This window comes from Taudactylus pleione, unplaced genomic scaffold (assembly GCF_031769625.1).
Source record: "Taudactylus pleione unplaced genomic scaffold, aTauple2 ptg000198l, whole genome shotgun sequence".
NCBI classification, from domain to species: domain Eukaryota; kingdom Metazoa; phylum Chordata; class Amphibia; order Anura; family Myobatrachidae; genus Taudactylus; species Taudactylus pleione.
In genome coordinates, this window is record NW_028284600.1 from 15,041,967 (window position 1) to 15,066,123 (window position 24,157).

The 24,157-nt window shown below is 43.3% G+C and overlaps 1 protein-coding gene across 2 annotated transcripts in view; it reads right to left on the reverse strand.

Moving 5' to 3' along the window:
* BTAF1 (B-TFIID TATA-box binding protein associated factor 1) overlaps positions 1 to 23,748 on the reverse strand; it is a 115,118-nt gene extending 91,370 nt beyond the window's left edge. The window contains exons 1-5 of one of the 2 annotated variants that reach the window (XM_088476922.1): positions 23,399 to 23,748; positions 8,097 to 8,220; positions 7,902 to 8,016; positions 5,988 to 6,134; positions 3,834 to 3,991 (exon numbers count right to left, since the gene is read on the reverse strand). In XM_088476922.1, coding sequence (XP_088333048.1) covers positions 3,834 to 3,991; positions 5,988 to 6,134; positions 7,902 to 8,016; positions 8,097 to 8,220; positions 23,399 to 23,412 — 558 coding nt within the window. In that variant the 5' untranslated portion in view covers positions 23,413 to 23,748. The remainder of the gene's footprint in view (positions 1 to 3,833; positions 3,992 to 5,987; positions 6,135 to 7,901; positions 8,017 to 8,096; positions 8,221 to 23,398) is intronic. The other variant, XM_088476921.1, reaches the window with a different exon arrangement.
* Between the last annotated feature and the right edge of the window lie 409 nt (positions 23,749 to 24,157).

Consider the following 24,157-nt stretch of genomic DNA (forward strand, 5'->3'; position numbering starts at 1 on the left):
TCCACATTAATCAGGAAATTGTTGTACCAGCCTTTGTCACCTGACCTTTCAGCTGGTGAGGCTTCTTTGGAGGTCGTCCGTGCTCTCAACGTTTATGTGGACCGGACTAGTTCCATTTGGAAGTCTGATTCCTTGTTCGTCCTCTTTGAATTTTCACAAGAGGGGTTGGCCTGCCGGCAAACAAACTTTGGCCCGTTGGCTTCGTTCGGTTATTTGTGAGGCTTATGCACAGGAGGGTTTGCCTGTTCCAGCCTCTGTTAAGGCTCATTCTACTCGGTCTGTGGGTCCCTCGTGGGCTGCTAGCCGTGGCGCCTCGGCTGTTCAGCTGTGTAAGGCGGCCACGTGGTCTTCCATCCAGACCTTTCTGAGGTTCTATGCTGTTGACACTTTCGCCTCTCAGGATGCATCCTTTGGGCGCCGTATTCTCCTTTCAGCACAGGAGCGTCCCTGCCCTTAGTTGAACCGCTTTGGGACATCCAAGGTCAACCCTGTGGACCCTGAAGTAGAAAACAAGAGATATGGTAAGAACTTACCTTTATCTCTGTTTCTACAATTTTCAACATTTTTGAAGTGTGGGAGGAAACCGGAGCAGCTGAAGGAAACCCACACAAGCACAGGGAGAATATACAAACACCACACACTTAGGGCCGAAGTGGGAACAGAACTCACGACCTCAGTGCTGTGAGGCAGTAATACTAACCATTACACCATCTGTGCTGCCCTTCCTATACATGCAAGGGCCCCGAGGTCAACTGCTCGTTACCTCACACATGGGAGTAAACAGCGGCCCAGATACAGCAAAATACCACTCACCACAGCAGGAATCGAACCCACACCGCCGTGTGGTGAGGCCGCAACGCCAACCATTACCCCATACGTGTCGTTAAGGTAGCAGATAGATCCGCTTTAGTAGACGTACACTGATTTAATCAGTTACTGTCCAACGCCATCAGTCACCTATACATAGAGGGGATATCTAAACCTGTGGCGGTACAGAAAGGGGGCGTATCAGATATTAAATTTATAAGAACCAATACTAGACACCCAAGTTAAATCTGTGGGATTTGATCTTATGACCAGTTGCTTACAGAGTTTTGTGATTAACTTGGTGAGCCACCCCCCGATTTACAACATGTATTAAAGAAAACAGGTACCAAGTAGTTAAAGGAAAACCGGGTTACCCAGGGTTAATACAGCCAAAAGGGTACTTATCCAACCAGGGGACAGACATCGCTGCAGCAAAGGAGAGGTGTGCAGCGCAGGAGAATGCTGAAGTCCCGGCAGATGCATGCCTCATCCCGGCTTTCGGCTGCCTTTGCCAGAGGGGAGATCAGCACTGGAAGCTCTGCCCCCTCCAATATCCACTGTCCTATTGAACAGAGTAGTTCCCCTTGCGAGGTGAAAACTCTGGTTAAGCCCGGCTGATCCGGGGAGACTGTGGCATGCGCGCTCCCTGTGTGAGGAGAGTCGCTGCCAAAAGAAGTCCGACACACTTTAATGCGTAGGGGAATACAGCAGCTACAGGCTCCGCCCCCCTTATGCCGCAGCTTGTCCTGACAAGTGTTACTCCTCTGTCTGGGGAAAGCACATGTGTTGCTCAACCAGAGCTTCCTGTGAGGGCGTGCTTCCGTAAAGAAGCCGTCCTCAAACCCGCAAGTTGGCGCCGCCATCTGGGACAGCACTGCCGCCCTGCACCCTCTAAAATGGTGAGAGAGCGCACTGTCCCCGGGTCCAGGCGGTTTCTCTAAGAGACCAGAGTGCTCCGTGGGGGGTCTTGATGATGCACACCACTCCGCGCCGCAGCTACCTAGCGGCGAGTTGTACCACAGCTCCTGTAGCTAGTCGCACTCACACCTGTACGCGGCTACAAGCAGCGCACAGTACCTCAAGTAGAAAGAAAATATAAAAAAAACAAAACACAAATACAAGCTACCTACATGGGCTGCGTAGCAGCCCATCCAAACGTGCCCCATCTCCTCAGGCACTTAGACAACTGGCATGATTGGATTGCAGGGGGGAGGAACTAGGATTAAATTACACAGTGTCATTAAGTGCCTGCTCCAGCCCCAACCGACAATCCCATAGTCGTGTCCCCCAGCCTTGATTGAAGAGAAATGTTGAAGTGTTCAATACTTATACCCGCTGTTTGTAAATATTACTATAATATTATATATACATACACACACACACACACACTACTTGTCAAGTCTGAGCACACCCCCTGAAAATCAAAAAGAAGCTTGTTTATTGTACATTCTGCTACTTGTGTATGAATGGAGTATGATAAAAACAACAAATTATATTATTTCCGTACCGATGCATAAGTGTGGAAACACGTGCTCAAATCATTGTTTTGAGGGAAGAAGGTTATTCTTTACGGCATATCCACAAACTGATGAAGGCAACCGTTGGGGCAGTGTGTCGGGCTACTGAATGAAAGTGAAAAATCTATCAAAATGTTACAAGAAAACGAACTGGTCATCCAAAAACAACAATTCTTCGTGAGGACAACTTCATTGTGACTACTAGCAAGCGTAACAGACGTTTGACCACTCCGGAAATCGGAAGGGAGTTGCGGAAAAGTCGTTCCCAGCCTGTGTCCGATAGAAAGGTGGCCAAGTGCTTGCAGGAATATGTCCTTAGTGGTAGGGTTGCGGTAAGAAAAACACTTCTACGCACTACAAACATAGCAAAAAAGGTATGTATGGGTTAAGAAGCAAATGGATTGGACCTAGTAACAGTGGAAGAGGGTGCTTTAGACCGACAAATCGAAATTTGTACTTTTTGGCTCGCATCGCCAGGCTTTTGTGCGTCGTCGTCCAGGTGAGAGCTTTCTCCCACACTGTGTAGCGCCAACAGTTAAGCATGGAGGAGGCAATGTGATGGTTTGGGGATGTTTCGAGTCCAACCAAATTGGTGACTTAGTCAGAATCAACGGAATGGATCAAAAGGTGTACCACAACATATTAGTGTGTCATGCGTTTTCCCTCCGGAAGGCAACCTGTAGGTCAGAACTTCGTTTTCCAACAAGATAACGATCCAAGACATACGTCCAAGTTGTGTACTAATTATTTGCAAAAGAAAGAGGACGCTCAAGTCGTAACAAAAATGGAATGGCCACCTCAATCACCAGATGTTTCACCCATCGAGATTTTGTGGGAAGAACTAGACAGGGAAGTCAGAAAACAGATGCCTACCAACACTGAGGGCCTCAGGGAGGCTCTTCAAAGCTGCTGAAGTCGAATGGATCGCCAAAAGCTTGAAAAATTTGTAAATACGATGCCAAGGATATGCAAAGCACTTATCAAAGCTAAGGGTCGTCACTTCAATGAAAGCAGACTACCTAAATAAACTTGCTTAAAAGTCAAAAACAAGTATTTTTTTTTTCCTTATTGTTCAAACAGTTGTTTATTTTGTAAACAAAGCCAATAAAACAGGTTTTATTTCGTTATGTGCAGTTAAATTGAAAATTCCTTCAAATATACTGCTGTGCTCAGACTTTTGACAAGTACTGTATATATGAAAAAAATACATGACAGACTGCACTGCAACTTGAAAAAGAACACCAGGCTCCAACAGGAACTTTAATTAAACTGCAGGCAAGTGGGGTATAGAGGAAGGGGGGATGAGACAAGCCCAAATCTTTCAGATTTAAAGTTCCAGGCTCCACATACTGCTGTCTATACCCCAGTGTATGAAGGAGCAATACAGGTGGGTCAAATCCATGTACAAGAATGGGTAATAGGAATCTGGAACAGTGCTCTGAATAATTAGAATCATCTTTAGAGTGCATTCATTTAAGACAAAAATACTTAAAATAAACTTTTACCTACAGGTTTATTTAAAAGTGTGTTATTCGGCATGTAGTCCAAATCCTCATCATTAAATAATTCTTCGGTATTCATGCCTATTGCAGCTCCCATGTCAAGGCCTAGTTTTCTCTGTAACAGTTTCCTTTGTCGTGCGATCCTTTCCTTGGGGTCTACTTCCACTAAGAACAAACAAATGATAGAGCCTACTATTTAGTATTACTCATAGCATTCCTTCATAAGTTCTTAATGTGGTACCACATACTACCACACCCACCTTTACAGCTTATGTAACTTACACTGGCAAATTCTGCACAGGATAGGAGCCAACGTAATTAACACCGGGACTATGAACAATTAAGATTGCGCTAAATAAAAGTTTACACAGCATTGTACAGAGAATATTTGTCATTCATATCAGTCAATTCCTTAACATACAAGCACGCGCATGTGTTAATTTGGTCAGAATCCAAATGACATGCCATTAGGTTTTTTTTTTGATTTTTTTGTGTGTGGGAGGAAACCAAAAGCACACAGAAGAATACACGAGGATAACATGGAAACCCCCACATGGATGGATCATGAACGGGAATTGAACTCATGACCTCAGTGTCATGACCTCAGTGTCATGCTAATCACTTTGCCACCATGCTACATGCAGTTCTCCAATTTTCAGATTACATTTAATAGCTAGAGAGAAAAATTAGTCGCATAAAGCAAAAAAAAATAAAAAAAATTTTACATCGTAGAAGAGACCAAGATGAGATTGTTTATTATTTAAAAAAAAAAAAAAATGCTACACCTAACCCAAATCATAATTCAAGGAAAAGAAAAATGTTTTTTTTTAAAAAGATAAAATGTAGGTATAATGGGTGCATACTGTTGCTTTAAAACATAACTAGTCAATTTAATTAAAATGGCAGTGAACATTAAAACTAAAATATCAATTGAGAAAAGATATATCGTGTGATTAAAAGGACTGTATGTCTCATCAGTATAAATCACTGATCTTCCACTGCTGGACTATAAAAAAAATATATATATATATATATATATATATACACATACACACACACATAATTGTATTTAAACTTTAAGCTTTTTGGAAGGTCCGAGCGTGGTCATTCCTATCGGGGTTGAGGTCACTGACATGAATATGCTATGATCAGACATGAATTGCTCCTTTCTATTCTCATCTTGGTAAAAAGTTTAAATGTAACATATCAAACGTTATGATTACTGCAATGGAAGACTAGTAATTAAGCCTTACCATCTTCATTGTACATTATTGTATGACGGGTGTTGTGACAAACATCCCTTTCTATTTTCTTAGTAACTAAATAAATACAATTAAATAAAGAAAGGCTCTGATCTCAAAGCCATTAAAATCACAAGACAACTGATAACCCAACTTCTGACAATTGATAGTAATATAGCTAAAAGATGGCTCAAATTAAAAACCTGACACTAAAGTTACATTAACTAGAAAGTCCATAAACTGTATAGGATTCAAATGATAGGATGTACAATCAAATTCATATCCTGAATATTCCTGATCATCCCAAATAATATGTCCAGACAAGACAATCATCGGTCATTTGTTCAATTTCCTAACCATGAAATCACTGGCAAAATGTAATGGGTGGAGAGGAAGAGGTAACAGGAAAGGCAGAAGTTTCTGCTCCCTATGCAGTATCAGCAGTTTTGCGCTTATATGCACTGTGGGAACTAGACACCTTTCTTTTGCCAACCATGCGGGCGAGGGGTTAATGTCAACAAGGGAAGAAACTGCAGCAAGCTGCATGTCAGTTTAACATCATTCTATAGAAGCATGAAATATTCTAAACACCTTATGCCAACAAAACATCAGCTGACAGGTCCACTATAAATGTGTGGAGCCCGATTGGCAGGTGCCAATGAAAATTTCTCCCGGCCTGAACCAGGTGCACTCCCAACATTAATAACTAGGCCTATATAAAAGGAAAGTCCAATGTGCACATCTGGCTGTGGTTTGACACCCAATGCAGCTTGGTTTATGATGAGATTTAAAAGTCCCTAGTGTGGGCTCCACACTACAACTGAGTAGGTACAATGCAGTCTCTGAACAAAGGAAACATACCATCTATACATATACACAATAGGTCTAGACAACACAATATTGCTTTATGAATGTTATACCAGATTTGTCATCTTGCACTTCAAATTCCACACCAGCGGAGCCCAGGAGAGAGGCACCATGTTTGAGCAGTCTCGATATGTCAAACCTGTCAAAGCTCAGCCGGTCTGATACTGATGAGTCCTCATTGGAACACTCTGAGCCAGCCTCTAAAATTGGTCAAAGCGAAACAAAGTAAATTTTGCATAAGGATTGACATTTATCTAAACACGCTAAGAGCCTTGTGTAAAACACTTCTAGCAACAAAAAATATATATATATATATACATAGTGTTCCTTCTAGCTCCGGCGGGAGGCAGGGCGCTGGAGCTAGAGAGGGCATGCACGAGCGTGCGACCGAGAAGGGGGCGTGGTCATTGGAAAAGGGGGAGTGTCTATAAGACGCGTCCCCTTTTCGTCACTCTTGGGGGCGTGCCCGGCACTTACGGACACGCCGGGCAGCCCACAAGCCCTGCAGACAGGGAGAATAGATGCCGGGCGCATGCGCCCGGCGTCTATTCTCCGGCGGTGACCGGGTCACCGCATGTTTGTCCACCCGCGGGACACTGCGTCCCGCGGGTGAGAACAGGGCGCTTTTTGCCCTCCTCCTGGAGGGCAGGGTGCTTTTTGCCCTCCAGAAGGAGGGCAGGGCGCCGCGCCCCGCTAAAACAGCCTAGTGGGAACGCTAGATACACATTATTATAGCTTCAACAGAGAGCAATATTTTTAGGGTTCCTCTAAGCACCAAATGGCATCCATTAAGTTTCTAATGTCAAGCACAACAGAGACCTCCAGCTCACTCTTACTTTCCTTCCCCATGTGCACTAGAATGCAGACTGGAATACCAAATATATATATTCCGGCATCACCTCAATCTCCGCTTCCCAGCAGCTAAGTCCCCGTCTTCCCCTACTCACCCCAGCAGCTGGTCCTTCTCCAAGGGTGTCCTGTCTCCCTTGCAATGGGAGCCATTGGGGCACACGCCCAGTCTTCCACTGCGTGCGCAGTGGAAGACTGGACAGAACAGATTAGATGATTACATACACATTTACACAGGATTTGAAGTCAGGAACACTACAAGATCACCAGCTGAAATGTGACCAGCAGCTATAGTCACAGAGAGAACGCATAAGAAATGATCTGTACAGATGGTTCACAAACAGCTATTCTCAAAGTGCGGCAAATAGTGTTTATCGCAAATGAAGATGCAAAATTTATGAAAACGTAGAACAATGAAGGAAACCGTATCAGGAAAAAAAAAAATAGTAAAGTTGAAGAATTCGTACACAATCCAAGTTAAACAGGCAAAAGATAGGTCAGATCAGAGTGACTCTCCACGCATCATTATGCTTAATCTGCAACTTTATACCAATTCTTTAGAGACAAAAAAGTAATCCTAAGCATCTAGGTGTGGTGTGATATGGCAATGTTGAAATCTACAATCCTCAAGTAGAAATTAATATGTCGACATGCTACAATGTCGACATAGTTTCTCTTGGCCCAGTGACAACTTACCTTGCTCATGACTGCTCCAGCACAGCTTCCGGGGCCCTGTGGTCATGTGTACATCACATCCGGGCCAGACCTCATAGTATCTCTCTCCTAGGCCGAGCCCTAATCCTTACTTCTAACCATGACCCTAACCCATCACCCTGTAGTTTAACCCTAACCCTCCTGCCATCTAACCCTGATGTCTGCATTCCACATGTCGACATTATGAAGGTCAGCATTCTGATAGTCTGCCTTTTGACTACATCCGGCACATTTGAGGAAAATTTAGCAGAGCTAAAGGCAAAAAATATGCAGCATGGGAGACGTGACAAGAGTTTTGCGCCATATAAAAGGGATAGGTGTATGAAGACACATCTGTATTAATAAGTTCATGTTTTAAATAAGAATTCTAACAACTGGGAAAGTGATTATACAGGAATTACTACCTTTCTTCAGCCTGGTCGCTGGGTTCCACCTTGGAACATTCTTTACAATTGCTTCAACAGCTTGCCCAGCTGCAATCCGGGTATCCCAGTTTGGACTGCGCAGATAGATCAAGACCTTATGGCACAAACAAAGAGGTTAGGAAAACTCACTTCATGTCTGAAGAGTTGATCATTAAAAGGGAAAGAGGGTCTCACTTTAGATAACAAGTTGTTAAGTTCATGAGGGTGAAGCTTGACCACCTCGCCAAGCTGCTGTGCGGCTGCTTTTCTTGTTACTGGAGTTGTTCCGGTGTCCAGTAAAATAAAGAGGCGGTCTAACCTAAAATAAAAAGGCAAGATATATTTTACACCATTATTACTGCAATTAAGAGTCATCAGTCCTGATGTAAATTAATATGTTGTAAATAACTGATAAAAATGACACCAGGACAATGAGAATGTAGTTTTATGGTGGATCGGTACGTGATGCCAGCACTCGGGATCCTGACAGGGCTAGAACACCAACAGTTGTCTCTCCCACCAAGTCCCCCCCCCCCCCTGCCCTCGAGCTGCTTCTGAACTACAATTCCCGCATCCTGTGTTAAGGACGCAGCCGATAGTTATTGTTTTACTGAACTTTCAAATATAAAAGAGAATCAGTCTCAAGGGAGAAGCTAGGGTTATCCTCAGTACAAAACGTATATGATTTATTCATATATTAATGCACAAATATAGGAAAACCACACACACACACACACACTTCTATTAATTTTGTGCATCAAACAAAGTTTGTGTACATACAGGAAATTCATTTGATTCATATACACAAAGTCTGAAGGTAATTTTATACAATATTTGTAATAATTTTGTGCCTTAAACAAAGTTTGTGTACAATAAGCCACCAGCGAAGGTGTCACTATCTCAGTCATGCTCAGAATATTCCGTACTTTGGAATATTTGAATATGGGAAACTCAACCTGTAGTAACTGTGTTCTGCACATCGTGGTACCAAAACAAAGAGGCAAGCTGACATTTTAACACACTGCCTACATACAATACCTCTGTATTTGCAAACAGGAGTTAAGCAGCCACTTTACCTTATCTTGCGTCAAAGAAATCCAAAGCTTTAAGTGAGCCAGCCCTGCCAATACACTTCATTGCATGATCTTAACAGCACTTACACCAGGAACATTCCCTTTCTTCTGTACACGGCATAGATACATATTACAGACTGAAGTAATGGAAATGACAGCAGAGCACAGAACATCACCACTTCCATAATCTTATAAAGCAGGATGGACTCTACTCAGGCTACAAAAGCATGTCATACTCTGACGCAATCACAACAAATGGATTGGAATTTTTTTGGGGGGTGTGGGAATAAGCACTCAGCCAAGCTTATAGTCACTCCCCATCACCCCTTCCTCCTTACCAATGTGTTAGGGAAGCTTCACATTATAGTTAATGGTATAAGCAAGATAATAAAAACCTCACATGAAATGAGATGCTCCATTTGGGAGGTCTGCATGAATTGTTAATGGCATCCAGGTACTCATAGGAGGCTCTCTTCTCCCCATGCTAGAAGTAATATATTATTGGACTAATAAAGCCAGACAGCCCAACAGCAAGCACATGGCAGGAGACTACTTCGTTCATACTATAGAACGACGGGTTCCTGATTATGGCTCAGTTATGCCTTCAACACAGAATATTTACATAATGGACCAGAGATGTTTACAACCATTACAAACTGGATGTTTACCATTAGTATATTCAGCTTCTAGTACTATTATATAGCATAACATTAACAGCATTTGATCAACACAATCAATTTTGGTTTTATTTTCAGTTAGACTTGCAGACAGCACAGGAGCCATGGGTTATATATACAGAACAGGGTTTTACCACGTGCTTAGTGTTGGGTTATATATTCTGAGCAGAGTTTTATCATGTGTTTAGTTGTGTTCTCCCTGTGTGCCCAGTTTCCTCTCCAGTCCAAAAACATAGGGACCCTAATGTGCTTATGAGATAACATAGCCTGGACTCCCATGGGACAGGGACTACAGGAGTTGAAAATATTCTAAGAGTACTGTGTAATATGACGGCACTATGTACATGATCGATAAATGAATTGGCAGCATCAAAGATTATGCTGGACAAAGCATTTTACCAAACAACTGTCCAGGGTTAAATTGTTCCATTTCCATTTGGATAAGTACACAGAACGTTAAATGTCACATTTTAAAGGTGGGGCGGTGGTAAATTATCAGGAAGAGGAAAAACAAACTGCAGGCTGCTGCTAGGTATCCGGTTATAGATGACGTAGGCACATACATAACAGTTGCCAAAGTGCAGAATGATTTCAGATAAATAGTAATCAATGGCACATGAAAAGTAAACCCATAAAAAGGCACTTTCTGAAATTAAGAGGGAAAAATGTGTTTAGTTCTTACACACCCTCACCTAGATTTCAGGACTATTTCAAGAAATATTGAGCGTGGGGAGGGAGGAAGGGACTGTGACATGTCAGTGCTAAGCACTACTTGTCTTATAGGCTTTAAAACTATTTTATTGGAAGATATTGCACAACTGAAGAGCAAATGTTTTCATCACGAGCCAAGTCCAGTATATGTACACCCATTATATATGGGATAACACTGACGGTAAAGCAAGGATATTAGAAGTCAGAGCAGATTGCACTAATTTCAGCATGGTGGGGAGGCTTATTCTTTATTATACATGTGCACAAGTTAGGGGGCGATTCAATTCAGCAGGAGTTGAATAGCGCCAGCAAGTCAGTCCCGGAGACATTCAATTATAGCGCGCGGTTAGGTCGACTGAATGATTTCTTCTCGCAGCCTCCTGAGGGTGCGAGGAGAAATCCGATGAAAGTTCCAGCCGCAAGGCTGTTTTCCAGCTTAGCTCTGCGCTATCGGCCTCGCCCGCCCTTTGTTTGGTGAATGCCGGTTTTCACGACTAAACACCCAGGTTGAATTGCGAGAACAAGCATTCACTGACTTAACTTTTAATAGTCGGACTAAATGGCGCACTGAATTGAATAGCTTTGGGACCAACTTCCAGGTGATATTCAACTCTCGCTGAATTCAATCGCCCCCAAAGAAAAGAACATACAAGCATCTCATCAACATAGCTGCTTTGTCACTCTTCATTGGGGGGGGACATAAACCAAACTTTCTAAAGAGTGGAGAAGTTCCCCATATCAGCCAATCAGCTGCTAGCTGGGATTTATCAAGTACATTCTATAGAATTTAACAATAAAAAAAAAAAAAAAAAAAAAAAAAAAGTAGAAGCTCACAGGTTGCTCATTGCAACTTCTCTCTATACATATAGCACTGGGAAGGAGTTCCTGGAGCTATTCAATTGTCCCCATCAGGCCCTGCACTTACTCAGGAGATGCTGGTTACTGTGCCTTAAGCCTGATGTTAAGTCAGAGAATGCCAGTTACAACTTAAGTGCCGCCGTGATAAGCCGGAAAACATCGCGCCCAACACTTTCTGCTCGCACCTCAGAAGGGTGTGAGCAGAAATCCTCTCGTTGGACTAAACAGCGCGGTCAATTGAATAGCTCCGGGAACTCCTTCCTGGCACTATTCACATTGCACTGAATTGAATCGCACCCCTTTAAGAGGTTTGATAGACAAATGAACAATGTTACCATAGTGAAAATTATCTATGATGATAAGTGGCGTGAGATTGTGGCAGGACAACCTTTCACAGCTGTTTACACATCACTTATGTACAGAGTGAATACCCAGAACGGTACACTGCAGAGCTAACACATAATTAAACCATTTCTAAAGAGCCTTAAGGTGCCATAGGTACAGATGACGCAAGACTGAGAAGTGCAGCTTTCACTGTTCAGCCTAATAAGCACTTGCTAAATGAAGACTTCCCCATTTCCAAAAATGTAAAATAGTCACTGCTACTTAATAACCCCAAGCAGCCACAAACATCCCCTATTCACCTAATACAGCACTTGACACCCATACAGTAGTTTGTAAATTCAATACAATGGGTCTACTTTTGACAGAAGCTATGTATATCATGATTGGCAATCTTGCCTTCGCCATGACACTTAAGCTGGCCACACATCTAAAGATTATCTGTCCAACCAGCCAACTAGTTTATTGGTTGGAATGAAAATCTGGTAATGTATGGGAGTAACTGATGATCAGCAATTTACTCCTAAATGCCAGAAAACAGATGAAAATGGTCGTCAGACAAGTTTGTTAAATGTTTGATCTAAACAATTTGTTCAAACAGTTTTTGTCCATTTTCTGGCGTTTGGGAGCAAATTGCTGATTGTCATTTGCTTTCATACCTTACCAGATTTTCATTCCAACCAATCAACTAGCTGGCTGGTTGGATGTAAGTTGGTCTAGTGTGTGGCCAGCTTTAGTCTGAGGGTACTATCTTTAGAGTAATTGTCATTTTTAGCCATAACTAGAAGACCCAAACATTGGCTTGCAAAGTTATACAAAGAAGTTTATAATGCTTTACCTTTTGTTTGTAATCAAGTGTTTTAGCACAGGTCTGTGTTGAGGACTGAGTTTTGTTAGTCTGTGTATTGTGTTTGTGCATGTATTTATTTTCATGTAAATTATCCCTACGTTACTGGTAAGCAAAGAAAGCTGGTATTTATAAGCTATGTACAGGTGAAACCATGAGAGGGGGGGGGGGTCAAGCATGGGTTCAGAGTAGATCTAGATGTGGAGATACAAGACAGATATGGATGACTCATTTAAAACACAGATGTGTGGAACACGTGACATACATATTTTGGAAGAAATAGAACAAAGGGGATAGGGTGTGATCACTGTGCACTTTTGTAGCTCTAAGCAGCAGAATGCTTTTCGTTGAGGCTGGTGATCATTTTGTACCTACACTAATAACACATAATGTGACCCCCCCAAATGGTGTGAAACTAAAATTGAGCCCCCCTCATTTACCAACAAAGGCAAACAGAATTTTTCATTTAGCATCACCGTGATACTAACAAAAAATTCACTGGTATTTACCAATACTTACCCCTCCAGCGAGGTCCCGCAAAGTCCTTGTCCTCGGCGAGGTCCTCCGCTGGGCTGCTGGCAGCCTAACGCTGCCAGCGACGGGGCACCGGTGTTATGCGCGTGCCACGGGGATCCGTCAGTGCCTGGAAGACTTTGCTGAAGCCGAAAAAGGCACAGCCATGTCTCCATTGCTGGGGACCGCATCGCTCTCGCCATGTAAAAGATCTAATCTCAGGTTACTGCGGTTTGTGAAATGCAGAAATAAGGATAGAACTCCTTTAGTGAGCGCTAAATGTGGGCCCAAGTGTCACAAATGGAATCCAATGTTGCAACATAATCGTAGCTAGATACAGAGTTATTACAAGGAAGAAAAGAGAAGAAAAGGAAAATCAGTCATATGAAAGGGTTTCATGTGGGGTACGCAGGGTGTTGTGCAGAGGTCAGCGGCAATAATGGAAGTTATTAACAGATTGTGTGCGAGTGCCTTGGCAAGTACAGGTGTGACTTCATCACATGCCGATATATTGCTTCTATGTGAGCAAAGCCGATGTACGTAGATAAATTCCAATTCCTCTGTCAGTGGCACTGGAGTCTCCACTACCTACAACTTTGCTTTAATATAAGGAAAAAAGAAAAATGTGGCTGTGGACAGTTTTAAACTGCCTAAGGGGCGCATATATTATATTATATATATATATATAATTTTTTGTAAAATAATGTGACAACAGGTGTTTTCACACACTTTTCACATTTTAGTCTCACAGGAATGTACTAATGGGTACATGGAAGAGTTTTTTTCAGTAAGAAGATTGCATTTCCCATACTTGTAATGGGAACTGTAATATGCTCAAATTTACTAAAGCAAGTTGTAAAAATAATACTGGAAGGGAGCCCTGCAATAACATCTGCAGGCTTGCCCCCATTTTACCTACTCCAGCTCAGCTTTTCCTGGCAGCTGGCAGGGAGACCACAGCCCAGAGAAGGTTTCTGTGATCAGCCTGTGTGTCTGATATACCACAGGCTGATTAGAGTAATTAAAAAAAACACGCTTACCTACACCCAGGAACCAGTGACCCAGTCATTTGATCGCTATGCTCTGTAACCCCAGTCATCTGATCTGTAAAGTGATCAGAGATGCTGTTAAGTACCGGCCGGCAACTCCATTTACTGCAGAGATCAGATGACTGGGGGTCACAGAGCAGGAGCACAGCCATCAGATTACCAGATCACTGGAGGAGCTCACCGATCACCAGTCCCTGGGTGCAGGTAAGTGATAGTTGAGCAGAGCAGGGGAGAGGGGTGTTTAACCAGCAGTACAATATCTCAGTATTTATTGGCCAATACCTTAAGTGCAGAGGGGAGGGTGTGATTTACAGGGACAGAGCTTTCTCGCAAGGGCTATCCCTGAATGAGACATTTGATACATTCATGTGCTGCATTCAAATATTGCATGCAAATTTGGGCACATTTATCACCTCTTTTCCACATCTGAAATGCAGATTATGATAAATATGCCCCTAAATACTTTCGGGAATGGCTTTAACCAAACATAGCAGGCCTTGCATGATTGTAAGAATCATCTTCAATCTAGAATTACATAAAAACCAAACCAAAGAAAGGAAAAGCTGATCAGCGAGAGCAAGTGCACCATGTAAATAATAATAAAAAGAAAAAAAAAAATTAAAGATGCAATTTCACCAAACAAATGTCATGCCTGAAGCCAGCTCAGACCTGGTGTAACAAAGAGCAAGGTGCTACTTGGCAAACCTTTGCAATAACTCCACAACTTAAAAAGGCAGGCATTCTTGTCCCCCCATAAATGTACTCCCTTAATGTGTCCTTGAATAAAAAATTCACATCTCAAAGCTGAGTTGGTAGAATTGTGCAGCTGCATGCACAGGGCACCAAAATTGGAAAGGGATTTAAATACCGGCGGCTGTTTAGCCTGTGTACCCTAACCACTCCCGTGTCTTCCCCCGCCCCCCTCCTAATCCTCTCTTTGTGGTGCCTAACCTCCCCCTTAGTGCCTAACCCTAAACTCTGCCCGGGGGTGCCTAACCTAAACCCTCTTATTGCTCCCTGAACCTAAACCTCCTGGGGGGCCTACCCCTAGTCTCTACCTGGGGTTTGTAACCCTACCCCCTAGGGATGACTATACCTAATCTATCACCACCCCCCACCCCGCCCCCAAACCTAACCCTGCTAGACTCCCTAATCCAAGGCCTCCAGGTAACGCTAAGGGCGCCTCGGACTTACCTTCCTTCAGGCTGCAGTGTGATTTGATCGAACAAACCATGTGCAAAAACGACAGACTCCTTAAAAGGGGTCAGATCTCATGAAATACCAGTTTGCATGCAGCACTATCGGTAACACTCAATCCAGAAAAAGACTGAGGTGATACAATTAAGAGATTTAAATTGGCAAAATGTATCTAGCTGAAGTACATACTAGGCAAAATTAGCAAACTGACAAGACCATGATTAAAAATAGGGAGTAGTGTATTCATCCAATTGCCTGCTCATCAATTTGGGATATTTCAGACCATTTGCCATGTAGCCAAATGCAAACAGATCTTAGGCTGACTGCCATGTCATTTAAATGTGATTGCTGGACAGGAAGTCTGCAATGTATAGCAAAATACCTTACATACATAAACTCAAATACATTCAGCTCGGATAAGATCCTGAAACCTATGTAGAATATGATTTTTTTTTTTATACAGGCCAATTTGTATCCAAAAAAATAAATAAAAAAAATTATATAAAATCTGTATTGTAAATGTTAACAAATTAGGGAATAAAGCATATGGTGATCACAAAAAAATTATTATATAAAGCACTCAGATTTAGGTGGTGTAGTTTTAAGCAGGCAAGTTGGACTTTTTTTAGCCACAAAAAAAAAAATCAAAGAATTTATCATCCTATCCGGTCTATCCTGGCAAAACCAGGCAAGCATAATGCGTTTCAGACAAGCCATAAGTAGCTCTGTATCCGTGACTGCGCCAAGCTGCTCTGTGTGATCTGCTGGTATTTAATAGCTTTTCTTACATGCAGCAATGATCACTTCGTAGTCTCGTGCCTAAACCAGAACATGGCTTTGATGCCATAACTCCAGTTCTGAATGCCTCCTGAATCAGGCGTTATCAGTCCAGTCCTGAATTAACAGAGTGACTGCTTGAAACACTTTAAATACATCACCATAAAAGAAAGTTTGGTTACACTTGTCAGAGATAATCACTTATAATTCTTTACATTTATATGGGTGATAAAAACAAAACAAAAAAACCCCACCATCACACCCAATGAGCACAGCTTGACTACCAGAAACAACCTGTTACAAAACCATATCCACATGCTTTTCTGCCTTAATGCCATCTAGTATTTAAGGCTCTAATGCAGATTGAGCACAGGTGACAAGTCATTGCACCAAAAGCAACCATATACTTCACCAATTAATTATTCCTAATGCTTCTCTTCATTGTGCAACTCATGTCAGCACAGATATACCCCTTTTCCACCTAAATTCTGTGTCTGACGCGGAGTTCGCACCGCTCACACCGGGGTCGGGTCTGCATAGACCTGGCTTCTGCGGAGTGAAAGTGGTCGCTTGGAGATGACGTCATCTCCAAGCGCCACTGAAGCCGGACCAATCGGCCGGCTAGCAGCGCACTCCAGGTCATCATGACCCGGAGTGCGCTGTTCTCACAGCAGGGTTTCACGGGCTACGCCCGTGTTAAACCCTGCTAGTTACCTGGGTTGGATTGCCGGGTCACTCGACCCGGCGATCCAACACTCTCCCATTTTACAACAGGGAGCTGCCCGGGATAACCCTTCAATAACCCGGGTTTTAGCTCCGGTGTAAAAGGGGTACTATAAACTCATTCACCTCAACATGAGAGCATTGAAAAGGCAAACATCCTGTTTAGCACTTACAAATAATGACCCAGAAGGGCTCCAGGCATACCAAATTCTACTATGACTTTAATAAATAAAATTGTATCTACACAACAGGATAGAGTATAAAAGAGATAGATATATATCTATATACATACACACACACACACACACATACACACACCTCCAACATGACCTGCAGCACAGTACACATAGGAGCAAATAGGAACAAAACAAGATTGAGTATTACTCCTAGAAAGTAATAGGTGGTCTCTGCTTGCAAACTTAATTAACAGCAACTTATCATAAACTACTTAATTGAACACCAAACTACCAGCTAGAAATAATATTTAAAATAAATCAACCTTTTGTCAGGTAAAAAAAAGGCAGTATGTGAGGTCACTTATAATAAGGACTTGATATAGATGTGTCCTTACACTTTTTTGCTGCAGTCGTGCTGAAAAGCCCCTCTCGGCGTACAAGTTCCCATGAGACTCAGCTAGCGCCAGGCGTCGTCTTTTGCATCCTTTGTTGCCAAAAATGTGTCTAATGGAGCGTACACAAGTACCGAATTTAAAGAGCGATTTGAACGATAACGATATCGTTAAATATTAAAAATGACCCTACCAACTTACCTTTGACCAGTGATGTGCGGCCACTTATGGACGATAGCGATATCATCCATCGGCCGTGCATGCCGGTCAACTTGTTCAATATAGACGATCGCAATAGTCGACGGTAAGTATGTGGTGTGCTGGGTGATCGATATCAATCAGCCAGCACACCAGGGAGTGTGCATGACGATCAGTCAGCCCAGTGATATCGTATCGCTGGCTGATCACTACGTCTGTACGTACCGTAAGTTGTGATTTGCTGATTAAGTTGATAAGCAACACTTGTATATCTGTGTGTGACTGAGTCTCTCTGTATACGAGGTGATACAATGGAGCAGCTGCAGCTTTTTTTCATTACTGGTTCTGTTGTGCTTCATACAGACTCAGGTGCACACAGATATACAAGTGTGGCATATCAGATTAATCAGCAGTGTCTGCTGGTGCATCCTAGTTGCATCACATTGCGACTAAAGCTGGGTACACACGGAACGATGAGCTGCATCAATGATATCGCTGAGCGATTTTCCTTGAACTTTCGGTAGTTTAGGATAAACGATATTGGGTGCACACACACTGACAGATCTCTATGAAAGATATCTTTCAGTGAAGTCATCCTGCCACATTTCTGAACAGGCAATTCTTGAAGATATCATCCAAATTGGCCTGCATGTACGGACGACCAAAGATATCGTTATCCAGCGGGAACACGCATCGTTGGTCATTTATTGCATACACACGGAACGATATAGTTAACATTCAAAGATATCGTCTCATGTGAATGCCCCTTTAGACGCATTTTTGCCAAAAAAAGACGCTCGGCTCTAGCAGTCTCACGGGACCTGGCTGCTCACTCATGCCATGCAAGTCGTGCTGCCTGGCGTATAGAGGCTAGATGTATGAGGACACATCTGTACCTCAATAACCTGTCCGTATGCAATACATTTTTTTACCTTGGCTTTACTGACCAATTGACAGATAACCTTTTGCCTCACAAGTATCTCATGCACTTTATTTTCTGAGAAGCGCAAAAATTCTTGTACCAAACTTAAGTCCGCATCACCTGAAGCACTACCACAATCATACCTAGTGCTCCCGCTAGCTTGTTTTAGCAGGATTTTACAGTGAACCAACACTGTAGTGTTAATGTGCACGCCCTTTATCCACGGCGAGGGGAGAGCTTGGGGGAAGCCCAGCACCTTTGTAAATGCTGGGCATGCCTCTTGGTAGCCATGTGACCGCTTCCCAGCGCAAGATCATCCCAAAGTGTAACCTGGTTGGCCCAAATTACATCCCTTTACAGAAAGCAATGCATGTTTTTGGAAGCACCATCTACCAAAACAAACTCAGAAAATGTTCTAAGTCAAGTGGTTATTTAATGCCATATAGCAGATGAATTATGAAAGAGGTAATCGGGACATTTTACATGATGAACACTACTCTAACAGGAAAAGCTGCACAATGGCAGCTTTGCCACATGTTTAGCTTTGAGGGATTGCTTTTGCAAGCAAGCAGCTTAATTGCACCATTTCATCTTACACCCCATAAAAATCTAGAGCGGTGTACTTCCTTATAAACCTTAATAGAACATTACACCGCCTTCTACAAAAGCTTCCTGCCTTTGTCCCACACTAAATACTCAAATAGTCCTCGCAAATCAGAATAACTATTTGGGAACACGAATGTGTAATAAAATCAGAAAAATGGAGCCAGCAGAAATAAACAAACAAAACACACCTTACTTCAGTGTGTGTATGCATGCATGTATGTAGTGTTCCCTCTAGCTCCGGCGGGAGGCAGGGCGCTGGAGCTAGAGAGGGCATGTCTGTGCGCGCGCCTTCGGCGCGCGCGACCGAGAAGGAGGCATGGTCATCGAAAAGGGGGCGTGTCTATAAGACGCATCCCCTTTTCGTCACTCATGGGGGCGTGCCCAGCACTTACGGACATGCCGGGCAGCCCCCAAGCCCTGCAGACAGTGAGAATAGATGCGGGGCGCATGCGCCCGGCGTCTATTCTCCGGCGGTGACCGGGTCACCGCACATTTCTTCACCCGCGGGACACTGCGACACGCGGGTGAAGACGGTTTCCGCAGGCTGTTAGGGCAGGGCGCTTTTTGCCCTCCTTCTGGAGGGCAGCGCGCTTTTTGCCTTCCAGAAAGAGGGCAGGGCGCCGCGCTCCGCTAAAACAGCCTAGCGGGAACGCTATGTATGTATGTATATCTTAAGCAACAATAAATGTGAGTAGTTCTGCAAAGCCACTTTCAATGTTCACAAACGTTCATCAATACATGCATAAAAAGATATAACACATAAATAGCATTGCCCAGAGGTTCCCAAACTCTGCCATTACAGTCCAGGTTTTAAAGGATATCCATGCTTGGTTCCAGATTGGTAAATCAAATTGACTGGGGTACTAATTAAGTCACCTGTGCTCAAGCATGGATAACCTTAAAACCTGGACTGTAATGGCAGCGTTTGGGAACCTCTGGCAGAGCCTCTATAAAGTCATGAACTACAGAGGTTCCCAAACTCCGCCATTACAGTCCAGGTTTTAAAGGAAATCCATGCTTGAGCACAGGCGACTTAATTAGTGCATCAATTAGCCATCTGGACTCCGTATGGATATCCTTAAAACCTGGACTGTAATGGTGGAGTAGTTTGGCAACCTCTGCCATATTGTGCAGGGCAATAGTGGAAAAGAGTGATGAGAAACCCCACAAGCCTTCAGATATAGGTTCACGATTCCCTTGGGAACTCTCCTTACTCATATGCTGTGTGTATGTATATAGGTACTCATCTTTGCTGCAGTCACTTCAAACATCAGTCCTCTTAGCGCGACTGGTCACGTGAGATCCTGCGAGCGCCGGAAGTCTTTTATGCCGAAAATGCATCTAAGTTGCAATCCAATGAGACTAGGATGCACCAGGAAACTGTTTAATTAATTTTATATGCGACACTGGTATATCTGTGCAACTTCTAGTCTCTTAATCAGCATGTGAATTGCTACAATACAGTGGTCAGTTTTTTCTCATGCCAAGTTGTGTTTCAAGTCTCAGTCGCACACAGATATACAAGCGTCACATATCAAATTAATCAGCAGTCTCCTGGTGCGTCCTAGATGCATTTTTAGCAAAAAAAAAGATACCCGTTGCTAGCAGCCTAGGCCTGGGTTGCCCTGGAGAAGGGGACTCCTTTATTGTGGGGTCTCCAGCTCCCATGCAGTCAAGGGTAATGCTTTGGCTGAGGAACCTGGTGAAAGGGCTCCCCTGGCTGTGACATTGCACCCCCCCCCCCCCCACTAGAAAAAGTTTGGTGCTGGAATTTACAGGGGAACCCTATGCATTTTTTTTGTCCCTGTATTTCCAGAACCGGCTCAGAGTCCAGTGCTGGTTGAGCTACAGAGAGGGAACCCCTAAGTAGTTTGTCCCCTGTATTTAGCACAACCAGCACTGGGTCACTAAAAAGTAGAGATGTGCATGTTCGGTTATATTCGGTTCTTATCGCAAGTTCAGATTTATCTTATTAGCTATCCAAAACACGTTACAGCCGGATAGCCAATATGATGTAGTTTTTGAGATCCGAACATATCCGAGTAAAACCGGAAATCACATCTGTAACTAAAAGCTCAGAGCTGTTGGGGTGGGGGTCTAGGGGGGAAGGGGTGTGTGTGCGCGGGTGTGTCATTTTAAAACAGAAGCAGTTATCACTGATTCCCATCCGAGCTTCTGTGGTAAAGACACACAGATGCATGTAGCACGGATCTCCCTGAGCAGTGCCTACATCTGGGTCATTGACAGATGCATGTAGAACGGATCTCCCTGATCAACGCTAGATGCATCTGTGTCACCCATCGAGACTATGTGTGGCATATCGTGAACGACCAGTCAAAATCTTTCTGCATGTTGGAAAGATCAAAGACCACAACGAACGACCCGTGGGAGTACGCATCAGATAGTGATCAATCAGAAAAAAAAAACACACCATTTAAGCGATTGGTCGTTCCAATCAATCGAAAGCTGACAAATCTTGTATAAAAAAAAAAAATTGTACCATGTGGGGGCCTTAAGGAACAATTTCAAGTTCACATGGAGCAGTTATTCTTTGTTCCGCAGGAGAACATCCGTTGGAAAAAATGGCTATGATTATGCCAAATACCTTCTATAAATAAGTTCAAGCTGAATGTGTTAATCTTTGTTAAAAAAAACAAAACATTTTAACAGTTAGTAACTATTAAGTTTCAGCAAATATGTATCAACTCAGTGACATGTAGTCTCTGTTCCAGATTCCAGCTCCCTACACTAGAGAGAGGAGAAAACAAAAAAAACAACACACAACTTGCCATGCAGCTAAAAACTACCTTTTTGGCAACAATTTAAAGCTCTCTCAAAACAGAGTGAGTCAGTTCCAACAGAAGTCCTTGGTCTGTATGCAACTTAACTAGCTACTTCCACAGGTAAAAAGAAAAAATATATATCAATTTTGTAAAATTAGCATCAGGTTTTGTAACTTCAATAAAAAGCCAATCATGTGTAGCAAGCCCTAATTCTGCAATGTAGCTGATTAAGACTTACATTTTGTAAGACAAAGGATGTCTTACAAAATGTAGTCATGTGCAATTAAGCAAACTTGGCAATAATAACAAATAAAAAACACAGAAGATCTCCGAGAGCCATCAATATGTATAAATAAAACAGAACTACATACAACTGCAGGTAAACCAAGCAACCAAAAATCATAATGCACTTGGAGTGTTCCCCTCACTCTTTTCTACATGCAGCAAATATAGGTCTATACAGCCAGAAGGCGTGAGGTAGAAAATAAACAAATAATTCTCTATACTCCAAAATGTATATATGGAACACAAGTAAAAACAAGTGGCCACAATCAAAAGGACATGTCCTTTTCCTTAAAAACACCTTTGTTTATTGAAAATGCTTTCTCCTAATCCAGATAATGAAAGGAATAATAATAATTTGATCAAAAAGTTCTATAGGAAATAAGTAGTTTCTATTTAGTCTATCTAGAGGTCGATAATGAATATGGGCAAATGCTGAAATTGAGCAGATTTTCACCTGGACATAATTGTAAATAACCAAATTATTATAGTTTACTTAAATGTTGAAAACAAACCATTACGGTGACAGAAAGATTACTATGGTAAATACAAATAAAATTGAAAACACAAAAACCACACACACTAGGCCATTAAAGCTCAATAAAATTAGAAGTGTACAATAGCTGACATGTTCATATTTACACATGTACACAAAAGGCTAAAATACAAGACAGCCAAAAGTACAGAACAGAACCAGGGGTACAGGTCTTTCCCCAGCATGAGGAACTAGCAGATCATCACAATGCTGTTTTGCACAGATGCAGACGTTACAACAAAGATAAACTATGATTAAAGCTTATCATACTAGGTGCTGCAAATCTGCAATGTGATGCAAATGATCATTTGGCATTGATGGGCCTGTACTGCCTGGGCTCCTTACAGGACGTAAATGGCACATCTAACCATCCAGTCACCAGTGCCAAGTATTATAACTGTGCATTATATACGTGCACATCGCACATTTAGATCACGACCCCCTAGGCAGAGCCTCATCATTCATTAGGCAACATGGGCTTCTGACTAGGGCCCACTGGGCACTAATGCCAGGAATGCACTAAACTGGAGGGAGGGAGGGGGGGGGGGCAAGGGGGAATATATGTTTGGGAGACATGTGAATGGCAAATTCGGAGGGGGATGGGGATGAAGGTGGCCCAAATCATTTTGGTGCCTTTGGTCCCTCAGGGTATTAACCTATAGATGTGGAGGGGGGCTGCTCATGCTGTGGTGAGATGGCACATGGTGTGCTGGTAGTTTGGCACTGGCACCCTGCTACAAGGGGGCATGGCAGAGTACTGGCCTGGCATGTGTGGGTACAAGCACTGTCTGCCCATCAGCGTGGCGTGACCCCTACCCAGTCGGGCTCATACCCACCTGGACACGGCCATGACGAGACCCTTCCCCACAGGGGCGCACACCGGGCTACGCTCTGCCCCCCGCAGGGTAGGCGAGGCCGTCCCAAGCAGAGGCTGAAGGCCTTCGGAGAGCCGGGGCCTAGATTCCAGGCTGCGACCCGCCTCTGCCTCCAGAGCAGCAGTTGCAGCTAGTGCATGGCGCCGGCTAAGCCGCCCACATCGCCGCCGGCCACACCCGGCCTTTTCTATTCCAGCTCCAGAAGGGTTAATCACTCCTCAGGGCCACAGCGGAAGCCGGCGCACCGGTTATACCGAATTAAAGGCGATATTTTACCGTGGCCGCGGAGGAGCCAGATAACTGCCTTTATATGAGGAGCCATCTTGTATTTATTCCTTCCACCATAGTAGCCGCGGTCTGATTGGTTACATGGGCAGCGGGCGGCCAATAGGAAGCCTCGTTACAATAGTGTTCCCGGGCTGGATTGACAGGGATTCCACGATTAGGCTGGCGGGGTGAGGGGGGCGTGGCCGCCGGGAGGGGGCAGAGAGGGAGGAGAGAGGAAGGGCCCAGTCTGTGTCAGTGATGTGTGTGGATGGATCACTGGCTGAGTGAGAGAAGTGTTGGTGATGACATAGGGGAGCCTGAGACAAAGTAGAGATGATGGAAGTACAGTATAATAAGAGCTGGGGAAGTGCACAATATGCAGAATGCAGAACAAGACAGAGAGAAAGTTTAATAAAGAGTTTATTTTTGGACAACAGTTTACTTGTGTCACTT